Source organism: Arachis duranensis, chromosome 5 (genome assembly GCF_000817695.3).
Source record: "Arachis duranensis cultivar V14167 chromosome 5, aradu.V14167.gnm2.J7QH, whole genome shotgun sequence".
Taxonomy (NCBI): Eukaryota; Viridiplantae; Streptophyta; class Magnoliopsida; order Fabales; family Fabaceae; genus Arachis; species Arachis duranensis.
The window spans coordinates 20,921,675-20,939,208 of NC_029776.3; the positions used below are offsets into that span (position 1 = coordinate 20,921,675).

Sequence of the window (17,534 nt, forward strand, 5' to 3'; positions counted from 1 at the left end):
CCATGTTGAGTGTTGATAAAAGAATTTAATTTTTTTTGTTTTGTTTCTAAGTGATTTAGCCACATAAAGTCTGATTATTTCTTGTTTTGTGGAACATTATATTATAACATTTTTTCTAATTTGCTATTCTTGAGTTGTTGCTGCTATGTTGTGTGATTAGTTGCTATTTTGTTTGTTGTCTGCATATTGTTGTTGCTATGCTATATTATTTTCTGCTGCCATGTTGTTGAGTTACCTGTTGTTGCTATCATCATTTCAATGAAGAAAATTTACTAATTTTGATAATCAATGATAAATTTTGATATTAACTTTTGTATTTGAGATTGTGTTACAACTTGCAATTTTAATTTTTGTACATTTCTGAATTTACACGAGTATGTGATTTTTCATCCTTACTTATAATTTTATTATAATTTGATTTTAATTAAATATCTATCTGATTCGAGTTAAATAAGTGGTTAATAAGTATAATTATCCGTGCCATGTATGTGATAAGAGTGAAATTATAATTTTAAATTATTTTTTTAAAATTAATTTGAATTATAATAATTTGATTAATAACTTAAGATCAATGCAACACGAAGTAATAAAATTACATTTGAATGCTAATAAATTTAACCAACATATTACTGATCAATTAAGCGCTTTTTATTTTTGATATGGAAAAGAGAATGTAGTAATACAACACTGTGGAGAAGAGAGATGTTTTTCATATATAGAAAACGGACCCTCCGTTTTGAGTTTGGAAAAAAATAAAAAAAGTTAAAAATTCTAATCGGACGGTCCGATTTGTAATTTCGAAAATAAAAAAAAATTTAATGTTGAAATCGGACTGTCCGATTTTTATTTTAATAAATTAAAAAAATAAAAAATACAAATCGGACCCTCCGATTTGGTGTTTATTTTCTTCTTCAAGCAAGGACCCTCCGATTTGTAGTTTATTTTTTTCTTCAAACAAATCGGACCGTCTAATTTAAATAAAACACCATATAAAAAAATACCTAATCTTCCAATATTAATGTATTACACATGTATTTAACCAATATAAAAAAAATAAGCCATCAATTAACATTTTTCTTTTCTTCGATAATATCTCCTTTACACTAATTTTTCCAAACATGTTTTGTTGCACAATATTTATTTCATACCGCATGCCATCGGCTCATCTAGTTATTTGTTATCCCACCCATTCTTTTTCCTTTTTTGTTGTTCATATATTATACCATAACCATCAAGTCATCACTCATCAGTTCAATTTTAAATTCACGTTACTTTTCAAATCACTTTACTTTTGCTCTAAATACTAAGCACCACCAAGAGTGTCACTTGCTTCCCTTCTTCATTCGCCGAGCAGTGTGCTTCCTGGTAACTCAGAATCGAACCGGCTCGGCGTCCTTCGTCCTCAGCCTCGTCCGTTGCGGCGTTGCCGCCTCCGCAAGAAGTGATTAACGCTGAAAAGGTTAGTGAGAGCACTCAATTGACAGTGCCCAATGGGTGTGGATGCGAGATTTGCATCTTTGTTGCAGAATTTGAGGGTGCAAGATCCATGGGTTCCACCAAGCACATGGGAATCCATACCCTCTGAAAGTGGACTCCGCCCCTCGTTTCCTTCTTCCTCCGTCTCAGATCAAACCCTCTCCGCTCTCTCTGTAAGTATTCTTGCATTCACAATCCCAACAAAACAACCACGTTTTCCTTCTATGCATTTCGAATGGGTTAGTACATACACTTGGAGGAAGTATAGGGAATCATCTTTTAGTTAGCAAACATTAGCTAACTTTAGTGTATAGATTTATAATTTAGGATATAAGGTTAAATGTTTATGATTTAGGTCTAGAATTTAAGATAAACAAAAGTAATTTTTAAAAAGTTGGCTGATGTTGGCCGAAAAAAGTTGGTTACCTAGCACTACTCAGTACATGGAGTGATTTGCCTCTACTATTTTGGCCTCAGGAATCAAGTCTTGTGAGGCTGGCGACAAATGCTTTGCAAGGTGTAAAATCATCTGTTCTCAGCATCCAACAACTCTCTGCCTTATTTTGTTCTGATCCAGCTGACAGGACCTTCCACCACATTTCCAGTCTTTGGAATCGGGCTTCCAGCACTCGATCTTTGGGAAACTTGCTTACATCTATAGGGTCCACCAGCTCTCTAGTTATTCTTATCCGTGAATTTGTAGGTTATTTTACAATTATGAATCTACAGGACAGTTTTCAAAGTCAAAATGATCAAGAGTTCCCTCCTTATAGTCTTGTTAATCAAGCCTTTGCAGTTGCTGTGGGAAAGGTCTTGGAAGGGTACCTTTGTGGATTGGACACGGTTCATGCGTCTATAGCTTTAAGACATTCATCAAAGGATGTTGATGTTGATGTTGATTTCCCTGCATCCGGATGTTTGAAGAGTGTAGTGCATTCTGAAATTACGCTGCTTGAGTTTTACTTGCATACTAAAGAATTAAGAACTTGGGTTGAAGCCCTTGCAAGCATATGCAACCTACAAAAGTGGGTCCTTCGCTTTTCAGAAATTTCTCTGGAGGAGGTGATTACTGAAGCTATGGCTGAGTTTCGTCACTACTACAGAGGAGGAGATCTATTGACATTTTTGTATGCACAGTTACAGGTCAGTGTACGTGAATATCAACGTATAATCCATCTCGTTTTATTCTACTATTATTCTAGGGTGTAAAATTCTTACAGATCATGATTGGCGAGAGTTATTAGCATAGTTGTAAAATTGTTCACAAAATAGACCCAACTTTAAAGATAAATCAAGATATAGGGATAATTTGTTCTCTAAGCTTCTGCCATTGTATTATCATATTTTTATGCATCATTTTATATCTGGATTATGGCTTTTGCTCTATTTTGGTTCCGGGGATTAAAAAATGTGGATTTAACGAACATGAGAATGTCTTTGACACATGGCATGGCCCGGAAATGGTGTTACTGTGCTTAATAGATTGCTACTCACTTTCATATGTCACCTTCTAGCGAATGCAAAAAGTAAGGGGGAAGGGGGTTTGGGGATTATTCCTTTGTGGCCTTGTGGATAACTACCTACTTTCAGAAAAAGCATTGCACATGCTGTATTGTGAATTAAAGCATATTGCCTATATACATTCTTTTCTACATTTCTGAATTTTCTTTATATTGATATACACCTCTATGAAATTTAGGTTGCTGATACTGCTCATTGTACACTTCTCAAGTTTCTCTTTCTTCAATCATGTGAACCATATTGTGGGTTCATAAGATCGTGGATTTTCAAAGCAGAAATCCATGACCCATATAAGGAGTTTATTGTAGAAAACATGGAGTGTTCACCTCCTAAGTCTCATCTTAAATCTAGCAATTCTATGGACGTTCCATCAACACATATCAGAGTAATTCCTGCCTTTGCTGAGCTATCGACAGTTTTTTTTTTTTTTTTGGATCATAACTTTGTTTATCCTTGTTATTTTGATTCTTATGGTGGGACTCCCTAACATCAGGTGAGAGATGATGTTTCCATTCCTGAATTTCTTAAAGACTTCCTGGTTCCACTTGTTAGAGCTGGTCAGCAGCTGCAAGTATTGTTAAAATTGGTTGAACTTTGTGTACATGTTACTTCTGGAGAACATAGTTCTGAAGACTTTCTTCCTTGCTGGAGTGGCTTTGCTAGTAGTATTACATCTTATTCTTCTCCGTTGACTTTCAGCAGAGATGTTATAGATGTTATGGTGATTGCAAGGGAAAACTATTTTGAAAGGATGAATGAAAAAATTGATAGCCTACTCAGCAGCTTAGAAATCAGATACCAACGGGTAATCGTACTGAAAATTTTGATCCTTGTGTATGTGCACTTGTCACTTTTATTTACGTTCAGTTATTTTTGTATTCGGAGAAAAGAAAGGGATTACTAGGCTAGCGTATTTAAACATGTGGAACTGCAGAAAATATCTGAGCCAACTTTATTGACTTTTTGTACCAGATGTGGACATTTTATTTTTTTTTAGTACAATTATTTAGGTAACAATATGGTTAGTTTTGAATGTCAAACAATATTTTGATATAGTAGATATAGTTGAAATATATTTATTTCTCAAATTTGTGTTGTCATAATGTCATTTTCTCTGTATTTCTTTAATATTCATGCAACCATGATTCTTGCCATCTTGATGGTGTTAAGCCTAGAACTGAAATAGAAGTGATATTGTGCTATAATTGTTATATTAACTGTTACTTGTTAATACAATGTTTTGAAATTTGAAGTGCCAACAAATGCAAATTTCCCCTATTCTTTGAAGGGATGTTTCTTTTGCGATAGTTTATGATGTAGCAATGAACAATCTTATATGGAGTAAACTTGTGTCATCATAATCAGCTGCTGCCAATGATATTTCTCATCTTTTTACTTTCGTCAAAATTAAGATTTTGGGATGGGCCACTTAAGGGGCAGTGAAAGCATAAGATATGGTCCACTAGGGACTAAAATTGATACGGAAACCCAAAAAAGGACTGTTTTCCCATTTACGAGCTGGTTCTTATTTCTTTCCATGTTTTCTCCTTGATTTCTTTTTGAAGGTAGCTACACATGCTTCAGTATCTTTTGATAATGTTGGAGGAGATCTTGACAAACTAGAACAGGTCATGGAAGAAGATGAATCTATTGTCCGTTCAACAGCAGATAAAAGAAGTTCAAACATGTAATCTCCCAGTCTCCTCTCTCCCAAATTTTTGTGAGCATGTAGATACATTCACTAAGTGCCATGTTTTGTCTCATATGCTATTTGGCATTTTGTTTTTTGTCCTAAATCTGCACTTCCCTTTGTAATTACTTAATTGATTTTGTATAAAATTCTCAGGGATGCTGATAGTATGGACTCTGATTCCTCAAGAAGACTTCACGAATTATCTTTGTTGGATGATATGTACAGTTCATCTGAGAGTTTGTCCTTAAATGGCTCTGAAGAGCAATTGGATTCTGATCAGCATCATGACTGGCCTTGTCTCATAGTTGGGGGACAAAATCAGTTATCTGCTTTAAGTTTCTTGAAGGGTACTACCTTGAATAGTTCAATACAGGATTGTTGTCATCATGAGAAGCCAGGGAGTGATTCACATGGAATTTGTGATAATACAGATGCCAGTGATCATTTGCTAAAGTCTTCCCATGAGGGAGTGATATCAAATAACATGTCTAATCCTCTAAATTCAGGGAATTCACAGTTCCCTTGTGTATTCAGTATTCAGTATAGATACAGTATGACTGACAGTTATTCAGAAATGGGGAACTTATTGAATAACTCAGTTGATGATGATGAATCAATTGTGCGAAAGATAACTGAAAAGCAACCAGGATCCCTGGGATACTCCATATCATGCCATGATGTTTTATCCATTAAGGATAATTTTATTTGGACAGCCACAAGTGAGGCTCAACCTGATAATAATTCATTTACTTCAAATTTGTATACTTTACAACTGCAAAAAGTTGGTCATAAGTATAATATTCCTAATCTCCTTAGTATGAATCCAATGTTAACAAGAAATGAGTTGCTTCACTGGATGGATGGGAGTGGAGAAAGATTCAAAGCCAACCATGAACGTCCTTTCCCGTATGTAAACTTTTCGACAGTGGAGGACCCATGTAAGGTTTATATGGACAAGTTATTCATCGGTTCTAGAGCTACAAGTGCATCTTCAATTCCATTGAATGGTAGTGCAGCCAATTATGGTAACAAGAATACTAAATATGGTGAAATGGGAATTGGTACAGAAGATGGGCTGGCTGATATCCCCAAACAAAATTTTGATGCTTCATTGGACTTGATGGACCATAAGCAAGATGCAGTTGTATGTGGAGGGAGCACTTGGGAAAGATTGCTACATAGTTTTAGTGATACTAAGAATTGTGGTGCTACTCGCAGTCACAGTTTTTCATCAGCCTTTGAGATACCACTTGATATTATACTTGACAAATGCTTACTGCAGGAAATCATGCTTCAGTATCCTTATCTTTGTGTTCATTAATTATGGTTAACTTATTGATTGGTTTATCTAAAGTTTCTTATATTTCTTCTTTTAGTAGTCTTTTCCTCTGCATATGTTTCATGAAGGTCTGATTCAGCAATAATTCTGAATTGGCTTGTTTTTCTGATGAAATCGGTATGTGCCTAACAACTGGAATGCAAGGATGTTTAAGGGGCTTTTTATAGAGCTGCAGCTTGGCCTTTCATTAGTTAGGAGTTGCGATAAACACAAGTGAAATGGTGGAGTGAAAATCAGTCTAGGGATTGCTGATGAAAAGAATACGGTAGTTAGAGTCTCTGGAATATCGCTCTGTATTCTATGTTTGCTGGTCACATTGGAAAAGAAAAAAAAAAAAAAAGAAGAAAACACTCTTGAATGAACATTCTATGATGATCTGAACCAGTTCTATCAGGGACTATTTTGGTGATAGGAACTGCGGAACTACATTGCACGCTTACATGATCCAGAAGCTAAAAGTCCATAAGGAAAAGCTGTAAATAGTATTAATTGATTTAGACATTTTTGAATTTGATGGTGCTTAAAAATGATAGTATTCTGCAGTAATAACAGCCAGGCCTACTAGAATTCAGAGAATATAGAGTGAGTGATTCTGAAATAGTCATTGTTATTCTGAGAACGATAGAGAGTACGTGAGATTTATATAGGGGGACATAGTTAGGGTCTTTACATTACTCAATCAGTTATGGATATGTCAGTGACAGTTGTTACTAACTGTGTATTCTGTATGAGCAGTAATCTACTACTGCACTCTAGACCTTCACTAAATTAAGAGCTTATCCTTTTAGGTAAGGCAGGTGGCATTGATCAATCAATGCCGTATAGATTTCTGCTCCATCTAAGAAATGTGTTTTACTCCAATGTTGCTTTTCTTTAAAGATATCAGATACAAGTATGTTAGCAGACTAACCATCAACGTGCTTGAGGAAGTATTTGAGTTGCAAGAGCATCTTTTGGCACTGCGCCGATATCATTTTATGGAGTTAGCAGACTGGGCAGATTTGTTCATCTTGTCTCTTTGGCATCATGTAATTCCCAGATCCTGATTTACACGATGACTTGCAAAATCTTTGGCTATGACCTGCTTATAGTTTATAATGATGCAAATTTACTCATTCATTTGCTTTTTATATTCTTTGTTTTACTTGAAATCACAGAAGTGGTCTGTTACAGAAGCAAATGAGAGACTCTCAGAAATTCAAGGTCTACTTGAGTTGGCCATTCAGAAGTCTTCTTGTGAACAAGACCCTAATAAAGATAGGTTGTTTGTGTACATGAAAGGACATGGAAAATTACCTCTTTCCAATTCTGCTATAGGTACATCCATACTACTATACTATAGAAAGGTGATTTCACCAGTTGGTAATTGGTATCCAATAGAGAATCATTATTACAATGACCAGCTATGCGGGCCATAATAATTTTAAATTGCTAGCAGAAGTCCTTTTACTCTATCAATTTATTTATTGTGTTAGAACACTATAGTGTTATTTGATTTTTTTCTTTAAACCTCTTCTTTGTGGATGTTGGTATCTGAAAGTATAATATCTGATAATGAATTTTCAAATAATGTCAGGGGTACGCTCTTTCGATTTCTTAGGACTAGGTTACCGCGTGGATTGGCCGCTCAGTATTGTTTTGACACCTGCTGCATCTAAATTATATGCTGATATATTCAACTTTTTGATACAAGTGAAGCTTGCCATTTTCTCATTGACTGATGTATGGCGCTCATTAAAGGTGTGGTTTGATGAAATTTTATGTTTTTTTTTGTCTCCCCTTTAGCTTATTCCGTTTTTGGATAATTATTATCCATGTTATTAGGGTCTTGTTACGGCACTTCTTAAGGTTATTTAGAGTAGAAATTAAAGTTTGTTCTTCTATAAAGCACTTGTTAAGGTCGCATCTACCCTCATGAGCATAGATTAGCCAACTGCAAACATGATTCATGATTGGATACAGTAGTGTTGTTTGTTCCATGTATCCAATTCCACCTAACGGGATAAACCTTTCTTGTTGTATTTTGATGTATTGTAGCTCATTATTATGCACCACCATTTTTTGTATTGTCTTCTACAAATATCATTGTGAATTTAATGTCTATAAGATTTTAATGGAAATCTCACATGTAGAAGCTTCCATGTATAAATTACAAACAATTGGTACCAATATTATACCTTCAATGAATCAATTGATAATACATGTATGGTTGGTTGATAGTAACGGCAATGCAACAAATTCTATGCATGAGCTATCAGTAATGTTGACTACTAAGGGTTTGATGAACAGGATTTGGTGCATACAACTGAGAAGGATCTAAATTCTGAACTACACCATGATGAGACACAACATCTTAATATATTGACCATGATGAGGTATTCCTCAAGCGTCTTGCTATCTTTTCAAGGATATGCTGAATGTTTGGGCCATGTGGTCTGGATGGCGACACTAACCTGTTTTTTGACATGGAAAATATTTGAAATTCAGCAGTTTGCAAATGTTTTTCCATTGTCTATTAAGGGGAAGTTAATGAGCATTACTTTAAATAGTTTCTTGAATAAATTCTATATTTCGAGGACTAACTTTTAAAAGCATATTTGTTATTCTAAGCATCCTTTGCTCTACTCTAACTGACAGGCATCAGATCAACCATTTTGTATCTACTTTGCAGCAGTATGTAGAATCACAATTATCTCATGTGTCATGGTGCAAGTTGCTTCATTCCCTTCAGCATAAGGTTTGAATTGCTGCATTTGATTATATATTTATCTAGTTGTTATTAATTGTGCGTTGATATAGAAATAAGGGTGAAAGAGTGACCAACTCAGTTAGGTTAGTTATCTTTGGTCTTTATTTGTTTCATTGCTAGAGCATTTTGAGTTCAGTGCCTACTTTAATTGCAATAATTGCTTCAATGGAATTGCATTTTTAAGAACGCACGAGAGTGGGCTGTGCTACATTTTTTTTCTTCTGTATTATCTGTTTAGGGTTATAATTATATCTTATCCTCCTTTCATTCTGATAAAAATTTTCTTTTCTATATAATGACCATGGAAACAGAAGTAAGTAGTATTAAAAGACACCAAAGAAAATACTGAAACTGCAACTTCAACTTCATAAGTACGATCTGTGAAGAACCAAACAACCCAACTTCTTGGGAATTTGTTTTATCTCTACTTGCAAGACGAACTCATGATACTAGGACAGTTATATATTTTCTTCTATTTCACTGAAATGTCAATTTCATGTCTTTTTGGGTTAAACAAAATATGATCTGTATAGCATTATAATTCAGTTATTATATAAAATGCTTTGGATATTCCTATTGATGTAGGTGAAAGATATGATGGATCTTGAGTCAGTGCATATGGAATATCTTGCTGATTCATTATGCATGTGAGTTTACATCTATTTGTTGCTTCCCAGTTACTGGGGATTATTATTGATAAGAGTAAATCGCCATTTTTGACTATCAAAGATGTGAGCGTCGACAAAACTAACCATAACAGACTAAAATTAACTTAGTATCCATGAAAGATTAGATGTGGTTGACAAAACTAACAAAAACCTTAATCATAGGTTAATTTTGTTTAAAATGCCTTTATTACCCCATACTCTTTTTCCTTTCCCCTTTCTTTTTCTTCTCTCTCTTCCTCTTCTAAAATTCTCTAAGAATCGCTGCCATTATCATCACTAACAGCACCAACGCAATATCCATCATCACCCAACATACACAAACCCTAAAATTTTCAAATCTGAAATTACACTTAATCAAAATAATTTCGCAGTGAAGCTTAGAATCTACAACTATGAGAAAGCTAAAAACGAAGAGTTAGAACAAGAACAAGAAAACGAAGAACAAGAGGAAGAGGAATTGGAGTAGGAGGAAGAGGAATAGTTCAGCTTCAGTTTTCCTATCCCATGATTTCGCCAGTTTCCGCCGATGATGTATTCGATAATGGCTAGATCCAGCCAATGTATCCCTTTTTTTTTATCATAAATCTTCTTTTTTTTTTAGACGAGTACGAAGCGAAACATAACTACGGCCGCGTTGATGGAACAACAACATGGCGAGGCTCCATTTTCCTCATCGTCGGCTTTGATGGCTGCAGTACCAAAGAGACCTTACTATGAGTTGTTGCTGAAGATAGCGGTGAAGATCCAACGTTATTAACTTTCGGTGGTTAATCTCAATGGGTTTGCTTCAATTCCATCTTCTGACATCTCCAGAGGTGAGGAAGCTAACTCATTAATAGTTGCATTTGGATGATAGGTGGCAATCATCAAAACTATGTTTCCACAAACCTGAACCTGGCCATGGAAATTTTTAGCACAAAGATGTTAATTGAAGTCCAAAGATTTGAACTTTGAGAAGCATTTGATGATGAGTGTTCACTATTCAACGAAGCTTCAGTTTCGGTTCATAGCTTCCAGTTAAGTCTTGGTACTTTTTTGCATTTTTGCAATTTAAAAGATGAATTTGAGATTCAAATTCCCATGTCTCTGGAACCACGAGGTTAATTTCATTGTTAGGAGTGATAGTTGTTATAAATTTAGTGGTTCAATATTCTAAATTTCCATATAGTGAATTTGTAATTTCCCCTGCTGGCAAGATGACTAATTTCTCAATGGATGCATCTATGGTTAAGTCTAAATTGGAAGGTAATATTGTTAATACACATCCAAATGGTTCAACTCTTGCATCCAATTAGATCAAGATTGGTGGGTGTATGATGTTCAGGGAGAGAATTTTGATTTCAGAAGAGGAAGAGGTAGAAAGGAAATGGGAAAGGAAAAAGAGTGAAGGGTAATAATGGTATTTTCAACAAAATTAACCTGTGATGAATGTTTTTGTTAGTTTTGTCAAGCAGATCTAATCTTTTGTGGATACTAAGTTTTAATCTGTTATGGTTAGTTTTGTCAGCGCTCACATCTTTGATGGTCAGAAATGGTGATTTACTCTTATTGACAATTTAGAGCTAGTGTTTTTAGTAATTGTGATTACTTAAGGTTGTATATTGAAGTATGAATTCTGTCTCTAAATCCCTTTCTTCTTTATAAATTCTCCCCTTTAATACCATCTCTGGAAGACAGCGATGCTTATATTGGTGCAACATGCAATCTCTACTGGTTGGTGGATCTGGATGTGTGGTTGCATGGCCATACCCATCTTGTAAACTAGATTGATAACTGCGTTTATGTACTTCAGTCTGATGGGAGAGCAACTTCTGCATATAGTTCTTTTTTTAATAAAAACTATCCTTGTCAATAAAACTTATTTTTCTATAGGAAAAAGTCTTAAAGCTTCATGTCTGTCTCCATAATTACTTACACTTGGAAACTCGCAGGATAACTATATTTTTTGCTGGTGCTTTCCCTAAATAAATTAAAATGTTATACAATCCTCACATTTGCACCTTTTATATTTTGAGATGGGTTGATGTATTTATTTCTTGAAATATCTCAACCATGATGAATTGTATATGTTCCAATAAATTATTTTAGCTTACATTATTGTTGGTCCTTATAATTTTATTGAATATGTTTGAATCGTTGCCTGTAGTTTTAAATTGTTTCTAGAGTAAATACTCAACTCAACCTTGTCCATTTTCCTAAAAGACATAGAGCCCCTAACAAAATAAAAATGACAGAGCAGTCTCTTACCCGTAACCATTCACTTTGTGAGACACAACACGTAGGTTCTTTTTCACCCAAAACAACATCATTTTGGGTGAAAAGAAAGGACTATCTAGTCCCTCAAAACGATGTCATTTTGGGTAAGGACCAATATGTCTCAAAAAGTAAATGATTAAGGGTCTTTTGTTGTTTTAGGGGCTGCCTGTCCTGGAAAATGGATAGGGGTCACAAGGGTGAGAATCTATGTTATGGAGTTAAAAGGGTCGCACCCGAAGGATTGTGGGACAGGAATGGGCAAACGGGAGATGAGATAGGCACGAGTTCCATCCATATGTAAATGGGGAAACTAATGTTTTCTCGTGGATCCAAACTAGTAGATTTAGAGTAAGGTATCGAAGTTAGTATGTCATGCTTATGTATTTAGTTTAGGCATGATCCATGACAGAGCCTATTGATGTCATTTGATTTGTGTGGTCATCCTTGCTTAGTAGGATGAGGCTCTGTTTTTGTTTTTGTATTACTCTATTTAGTAATGTATGTGACATCTGATTGATGGATTCTAATATTCGGCGATTTGTGTATTAATGGGTATATTCATTTCAGATGTTTCCTCTCTGATGATACAAGGGCAGTAGGCGGCATTATTGAAAGCATTTTGCAATGTGCACTTGATTTCCGATCTTGTCTTACAGTTGGTGTTTGGAGGACTGGAAGCAGTTGGGAAAATTTATCGGGCAAACTTTCCAAAATCAATATACCTCAGGTAATCTGCGCATGAATATACATCTTCAACCTCACAACACATTGCAGGTCTGATAATTTGAGTGATAGTTTTCTCCTACAAATTACACCCACTAATCTTCCTTTTCGTCCTCTCAGCTTAATAGGCAACCAAGTAGATCACTTCAACTCAATATTGTTAATGGATTTAGCGTGGCTTGGGGAAGTTAGTTTGACCAATTGGTATAAATATTTTTGTTCATATTTTCTGGGAGCCATCAATTTTTATTATTTTTTACATGCAGAAAATGGTAAGCATGGATGATTAAATAGTTTTGGAGTGTCTTCCTGGATTTAAAGTACCCAGGTTGCTCTCAGCATAGCTGATCCAGCTTAACTTTCTATAAACATAAGGGTTTTAGCAGCACATGCAGTCAGCAAGTGTACATGTCTCTTTAGTCCAAAGGGGCCTTGATGATGTTCTCAGTACTGGTGAGATCCAATGCCATCAGAATACTCAATGGCCCTGTTCCATGCTGTAGATAGCATATGAGGAAATGGAACATCCAATGTGGAAAATCTTAGCCGCCTTCTGAAATGGTTGGTCCTAGTAAACAACATGTTGACTTGTCTGGCTGAATTTATTTTGCAGGTGCTTTCCATAAAGCAGAAGTTCGATAGAAGCCTAAAAGAATTGCACAATTGGTATATTAAGGAACCTAAACATGGGAAATTTGGGCGTCATTTCTGGGAATCTCTCGATTATAATAAATATTATTCACATGTCATCAATGAAATGGGGCAGTATGGAATCTGAAGTTCGTCAGCAGTTTCGATGAATTGATGGCTATGTACTATCAACCGAGGAGTAGAAGCTAGCCCCAAGAGTTTTTGCCCTCTGTGTGGCTGGGTGTTTTCAAAATCCTCTCAGCATTTCCAAGATACAATTGATATGGATATCTGGAATGGATATATGGTAATTGGTAAGTGCCTAGACTGATAATGAAGGCAACGAAGACGCATGTCTCCAGATGAATTTGCAGACAGCACGGCAGTACAACTGAACTGTGAGGATTTCGTTGGATTTGATGATACTATGCATTGGATGACAAGCAAAGGAGGCACTGAAGGACTGCAAAGGCACTGAGGAACCAAGAATGAAAGCGACCAAGACAAGGCACAAGACATCTTTGGCCATCTTAGTTATTGCTACAATTTCAAGTACTTTGATTTTGTTGCAACGATTTCCATAGCTGATAACCCCAAAACCGACCATCATGTTTCAGCAGATGATGACTCGACCGTTCTTATATTTTGCTTGTTTTGAATGCTTGACAAACAATGACTAGAGAGAGAGAGAGAAAGAGAGAGAGAGATCCAACTAAAAATATATTAGAATATTAGGCGATGATGGTAGAGTGTGTGCTTATGAATTTATTTATTTTTAAAATTCCTTTTTCATTATCGACGGTAAGGAAGCCCGAATCTTACTCAGAGGATCTCTTTTCCGCATGAAGAGTGCAATTTATTCTGCATTTGACATATGTAAAATACTAAAATTTAAAATTTAATTTTAAAATGATTCCTGAGTAAGGGTAGAAATAGACGAGGTTTTACCCTTAGCAGCTACATCACCATGTAGCCACTGCTCCAAATTTCCATTGTCAACGTATTCATAAACAAGCATCCTGAGTGGTCAGCAAAAGTGACATACCATTTACATTTGAATCAAAAAAGACATTATTACAACAAAAGAAAATAATACAAGTCATGTGGATACAACATTTTACCTCTTAGCACCTTGTGCACAGTATCCAACTAAACGTACCAAATTCTTATGCCTCACTTTTCCAATGGCCTCAACCTCCACCTTAAACTCTTTCTCTGCTTGGCCCCTACAAAAATAATAGAATAGCCACAATAAATTTCAGTTGGCCTTTAATTTCCTAGGTGATGAGGAAGAAAAAGCACATTATAGATGTTGCATTATAGGTTATTTATTAAGAGAAATTAAGGCTGCATATGGATTGGATAATATCTGCATATCCGCAGTAATTATCCGTATCTGATTCGAATTTTACGGATATTATCCGATTACAGAGCCATCGGATCCGATCCGATCTGCACTATGGTAGAATCGGATTGCGGATTTGGCAGATATCTGCGGATCCAATCTGTAGATCCGCATATCCGTACGTCTCATATAAATAGCATAGTTTAAGAAAATAAACCCTAATGTAATATGAATTTTAGTGTGTTGTTTTATGAATTTTATGATATTTTATTTTAAATTGTTTATGTTGTACTTTAACTTACAATAATTAAACTTAGATCTTGTGTTATTATTTCTTTTGTTATTCAAGAGAACTTTTATTGATAATATTTTAGGAGTAAATAGGCTTAAACAGGAGAAAAAATAGATTTTCTAAAGCAAAAAAGGACTTTAAAATAATTTTTTTGAATTATGTGGATATACCCAATATTCGATCCGTGAGCAGTCCTAAGAGAAATACTAGGTATTCAAGTATTTTCTAACAAAATTTTTAACCAAGTCTGCATTTTTTCTTTTTTTTTTCTCTCCTGCTTCATTTTTTTCTTTGTCTTCCTCATTTGTTATCATCGTTGTCATCTTTCTCCTTTTTTTTTGCAACTTTTTTTTTCAACGTCATTGCTATCGCTATCGTCATCGTCATCGCTAAAGTTGGAAGTGAGTTGAGTTGAGTCGAGCTGGATCAAGCTCAAGTTCGGTTCACAAAAATTGGGTTTGGCTCACGGCTCGACTCATTAACAATCGAACCTATTTCTTAAACTCAAACTCGACTTACCGAAAGCTCACGAGCTGGCTCGAGCTCACGAACTAGTTCAAATAATAGGAACATAATCTATAATTCTATATCAATAAATTATAACTTATATATTTTAAAAAATATTTAAACAAATCAATTTTATATATTTTTTATCTATCAATAAATGTTAAATTTTTTATTTATGTCCTTTATTAAAATTATATATAAAAAATATATATAAAATTTTAAATAATTAAGATCATTAAAAAATATATATATATATAATAGAGCTAGCTCAGCTAATGTGCTGAGCTTATCCAAACTCAAGTTTGACTCATTTAATTTATGAGCTCAATTTTAAACTCAAGCTTGGCTCACTAGTTCATGAGTTTAGCTTATCGAACTATTTAAGAGTCGAGCTTGAGTTGACTCATGAGCTGACTTGACTCACTTCTAGCCATAATCATCGCCATGGTTGTCTTCTTCTTCTTCTTGATGTTGTTATTGATGTTATTTAATTCTTTTTTCTTTTTTTTCTTTCTCATTCTCTTTTATTATCATTATCATCGTTTTCGTCGTCTTCATCTTCTTATTCTTCTATAAATGTTAAGAAAAGTAGAGCACATAAATTTTCATGCATATTACATAACACATAAATTTTAGTATACATCACAAAATTTTTGAAGGATTACATGTCTAAAATATTGACATCAATCAATGAAATATGCACAATATATAAATTTTGTGTACAACACAAAAATCTTGGTACATAACACAAAAATTTTGATGCACAACACGCATATTTTGAAACACTATATATTTGGAATATTGACTCACTTAACAAACAAAATACATTTGTAGCAAAATTTATGTGTTATGTGTAAAAATTTCTGTACTATATAAAAATTTTATGTGCTATATGCAAAAATTTGTATATTATACCAATGAAATACGCATAACGCATAAATTTTGGTATACATTACAAAGATCTTGGTGCATAACACAAATTTTAATGTGCAACACATAAATTTTTGAAGGATTACATACTCATAATATTGATTCACTCAACTAACAAAATATATTCACAGTAAAATTTTTTTGTGCTATGTGCAAAAATTTGTATACTATATCGATAAATTTGTGTTATGTGCAAAATATTATGTACTATATCAATAAATTTTTGTACTTTTCAACAAAAATTTGTATGTTACAGAAAACGTAGAAGAGGAAAAATGGTACATTTGTCTGACGTATGCTTGTTTTTTTTTTTTGCACTGATAAAAAATAGCAAAATAAATAATTAATTAAATAAAATTATAGATATTAAATATATTTAAAAATAAAAATGTATAAATGTCATTAGAAAAAAAACTTAATGGATAAAAGTTTTTAAATAACATACAAATATAAATTTAAACTCTCACCATTATATTTTATAATATAAACAAATTATATATTTATATATTTTTACTTCATAGACTTAGGTTGGCCTAACAGATTAAACAGGCTATTTTATATGTCTGAGCTTAGCTTACTTAAAAATTTAAACTTTTAAAATAGTTTAAACTTTTTCTGTCAGGTCAGCCAGACTAAACTAAACTAAACTAAACACAAGTTAGACTGTAGGCTCTTTAGCATGTTGTCTAACCTTTTTCACCTCTACTTCTAAGTAGGGGTGGTCTGCTCTACTCTACAATAATTCGCATCGAACTCGCCCCTCTTCTATTCGCAGATAGTAAGAAGTTAAATCCTACCCCGCTCCGCCTCTATAATTATTAAAATCCAACAAATAAAATTAAATTTTAAGATTTATATAACTATCATTACATACATAACATAAATTAAAATAAAAATTTGCAGGTTTAACCTAAACCTAAAAACCCACCCCTACTCGCTCTGGATACCCATACTTTCGGGTAGTTTTGCTACCCCAACCCTTAAGGAGAATAGTAATATATAACAAAGCAAAACTTTAACGTAGTCCAAGCAAATCGGCTACGTTTTAAAGAGAGATTAAAACTAAGAGACAGAGACTAAAAGATAGAGATTAAGAAATCTCTGTATTGTATTTAGTGTAAAATATACTGGATTGAGTTATGTCTCAACATCATGTTTGATTTAAGATAAATAATTAAATGTGGAGACTAAGAAAGTAGATTTGAAATTTGAAAAGTTAAATAAGAGTATTTTTTGAAAGAAATATTATTAAATTTTCAGTCTCTGTCTCGAAAAATTTTAATTCCCTGTGTTCTCATTTTCTAGAGGTAATGAAAGAATTGAAATTTTGTGTCATGGGATTGAAATTTTAGTTCCAATTTCTGGTCACCAAACATAATACTCAGTCCTAGTCGGTTGTGCCTGA

At 34.0% G+C, this 17,534-nt stretch overlaps 1 protein-coding gene across 7 annotated transcripts; it reads left to right on the plus strand.

Moving 5' to 3' along the window:
- Positions 1 to 1,144: 1,144 nt before the first annotated feature.
- On the plus strand, positions 1,145 to 13,968 carry LOC107488678 (uncharacterized). Of its 7 annotated transcripts, XR_008009429.1 has the most exons (15): positions 1,145 to 1,649; positions 1,954 to 2,619; positions 3,176 to 3,382; positions 3,491 to 3,802; positions 4,563 to 4,684; positions 4,844 to 5,986; positions 6,916 to 7,057; positions 7,187 to 7,346; positions 7,606 to 7,769; positions 8,319 to 8,404; positions 8,667 to 8,766; positions 9,364 to 9,425; positions 10,048 to 10,209; positions 10,303 to 10,462; positions 12,270 to 12,410. XR_008009429.1 is itself a non-coding variant. In XM_052261562.1 (14 exons), the coding sequence occupies exons 1-14, from the start codon at positions 1,491 to 1,493 to the stop codon at positions 13,201 to 13,203; spliced, it is 3,645 nt and encodes a 1,214-aa protein (XP_052117522.1). In that variant the 5' UTR covers positions 1,152 to 1,490; the 3' UTR covers positions 13,204 to 13,968. The 7 variants fall into 7 exon arrangements, 4 of the variants coding, with proteins under 4 accessions (XP_020998107.1, XP_052117523.1, XP_052117522.1 ...); XR_008009428.1 differs by having other exon boundaries at positions 10,048 to 10,462; XM_052261562.1 differs by lacking the exons at positions 10,048 to 10,209; positions 10,303 to 10,462 and adding an exon at positions 13,039 to 13,968 and having other exon boundaries at positions 1,152 to 1,649; positions 7,190 to 7,346; positions 12,270 to 12,429.
- The last annotated feature ends 3,566 nt before the right edge of the window (positions 13,969 to 17,534 follow it).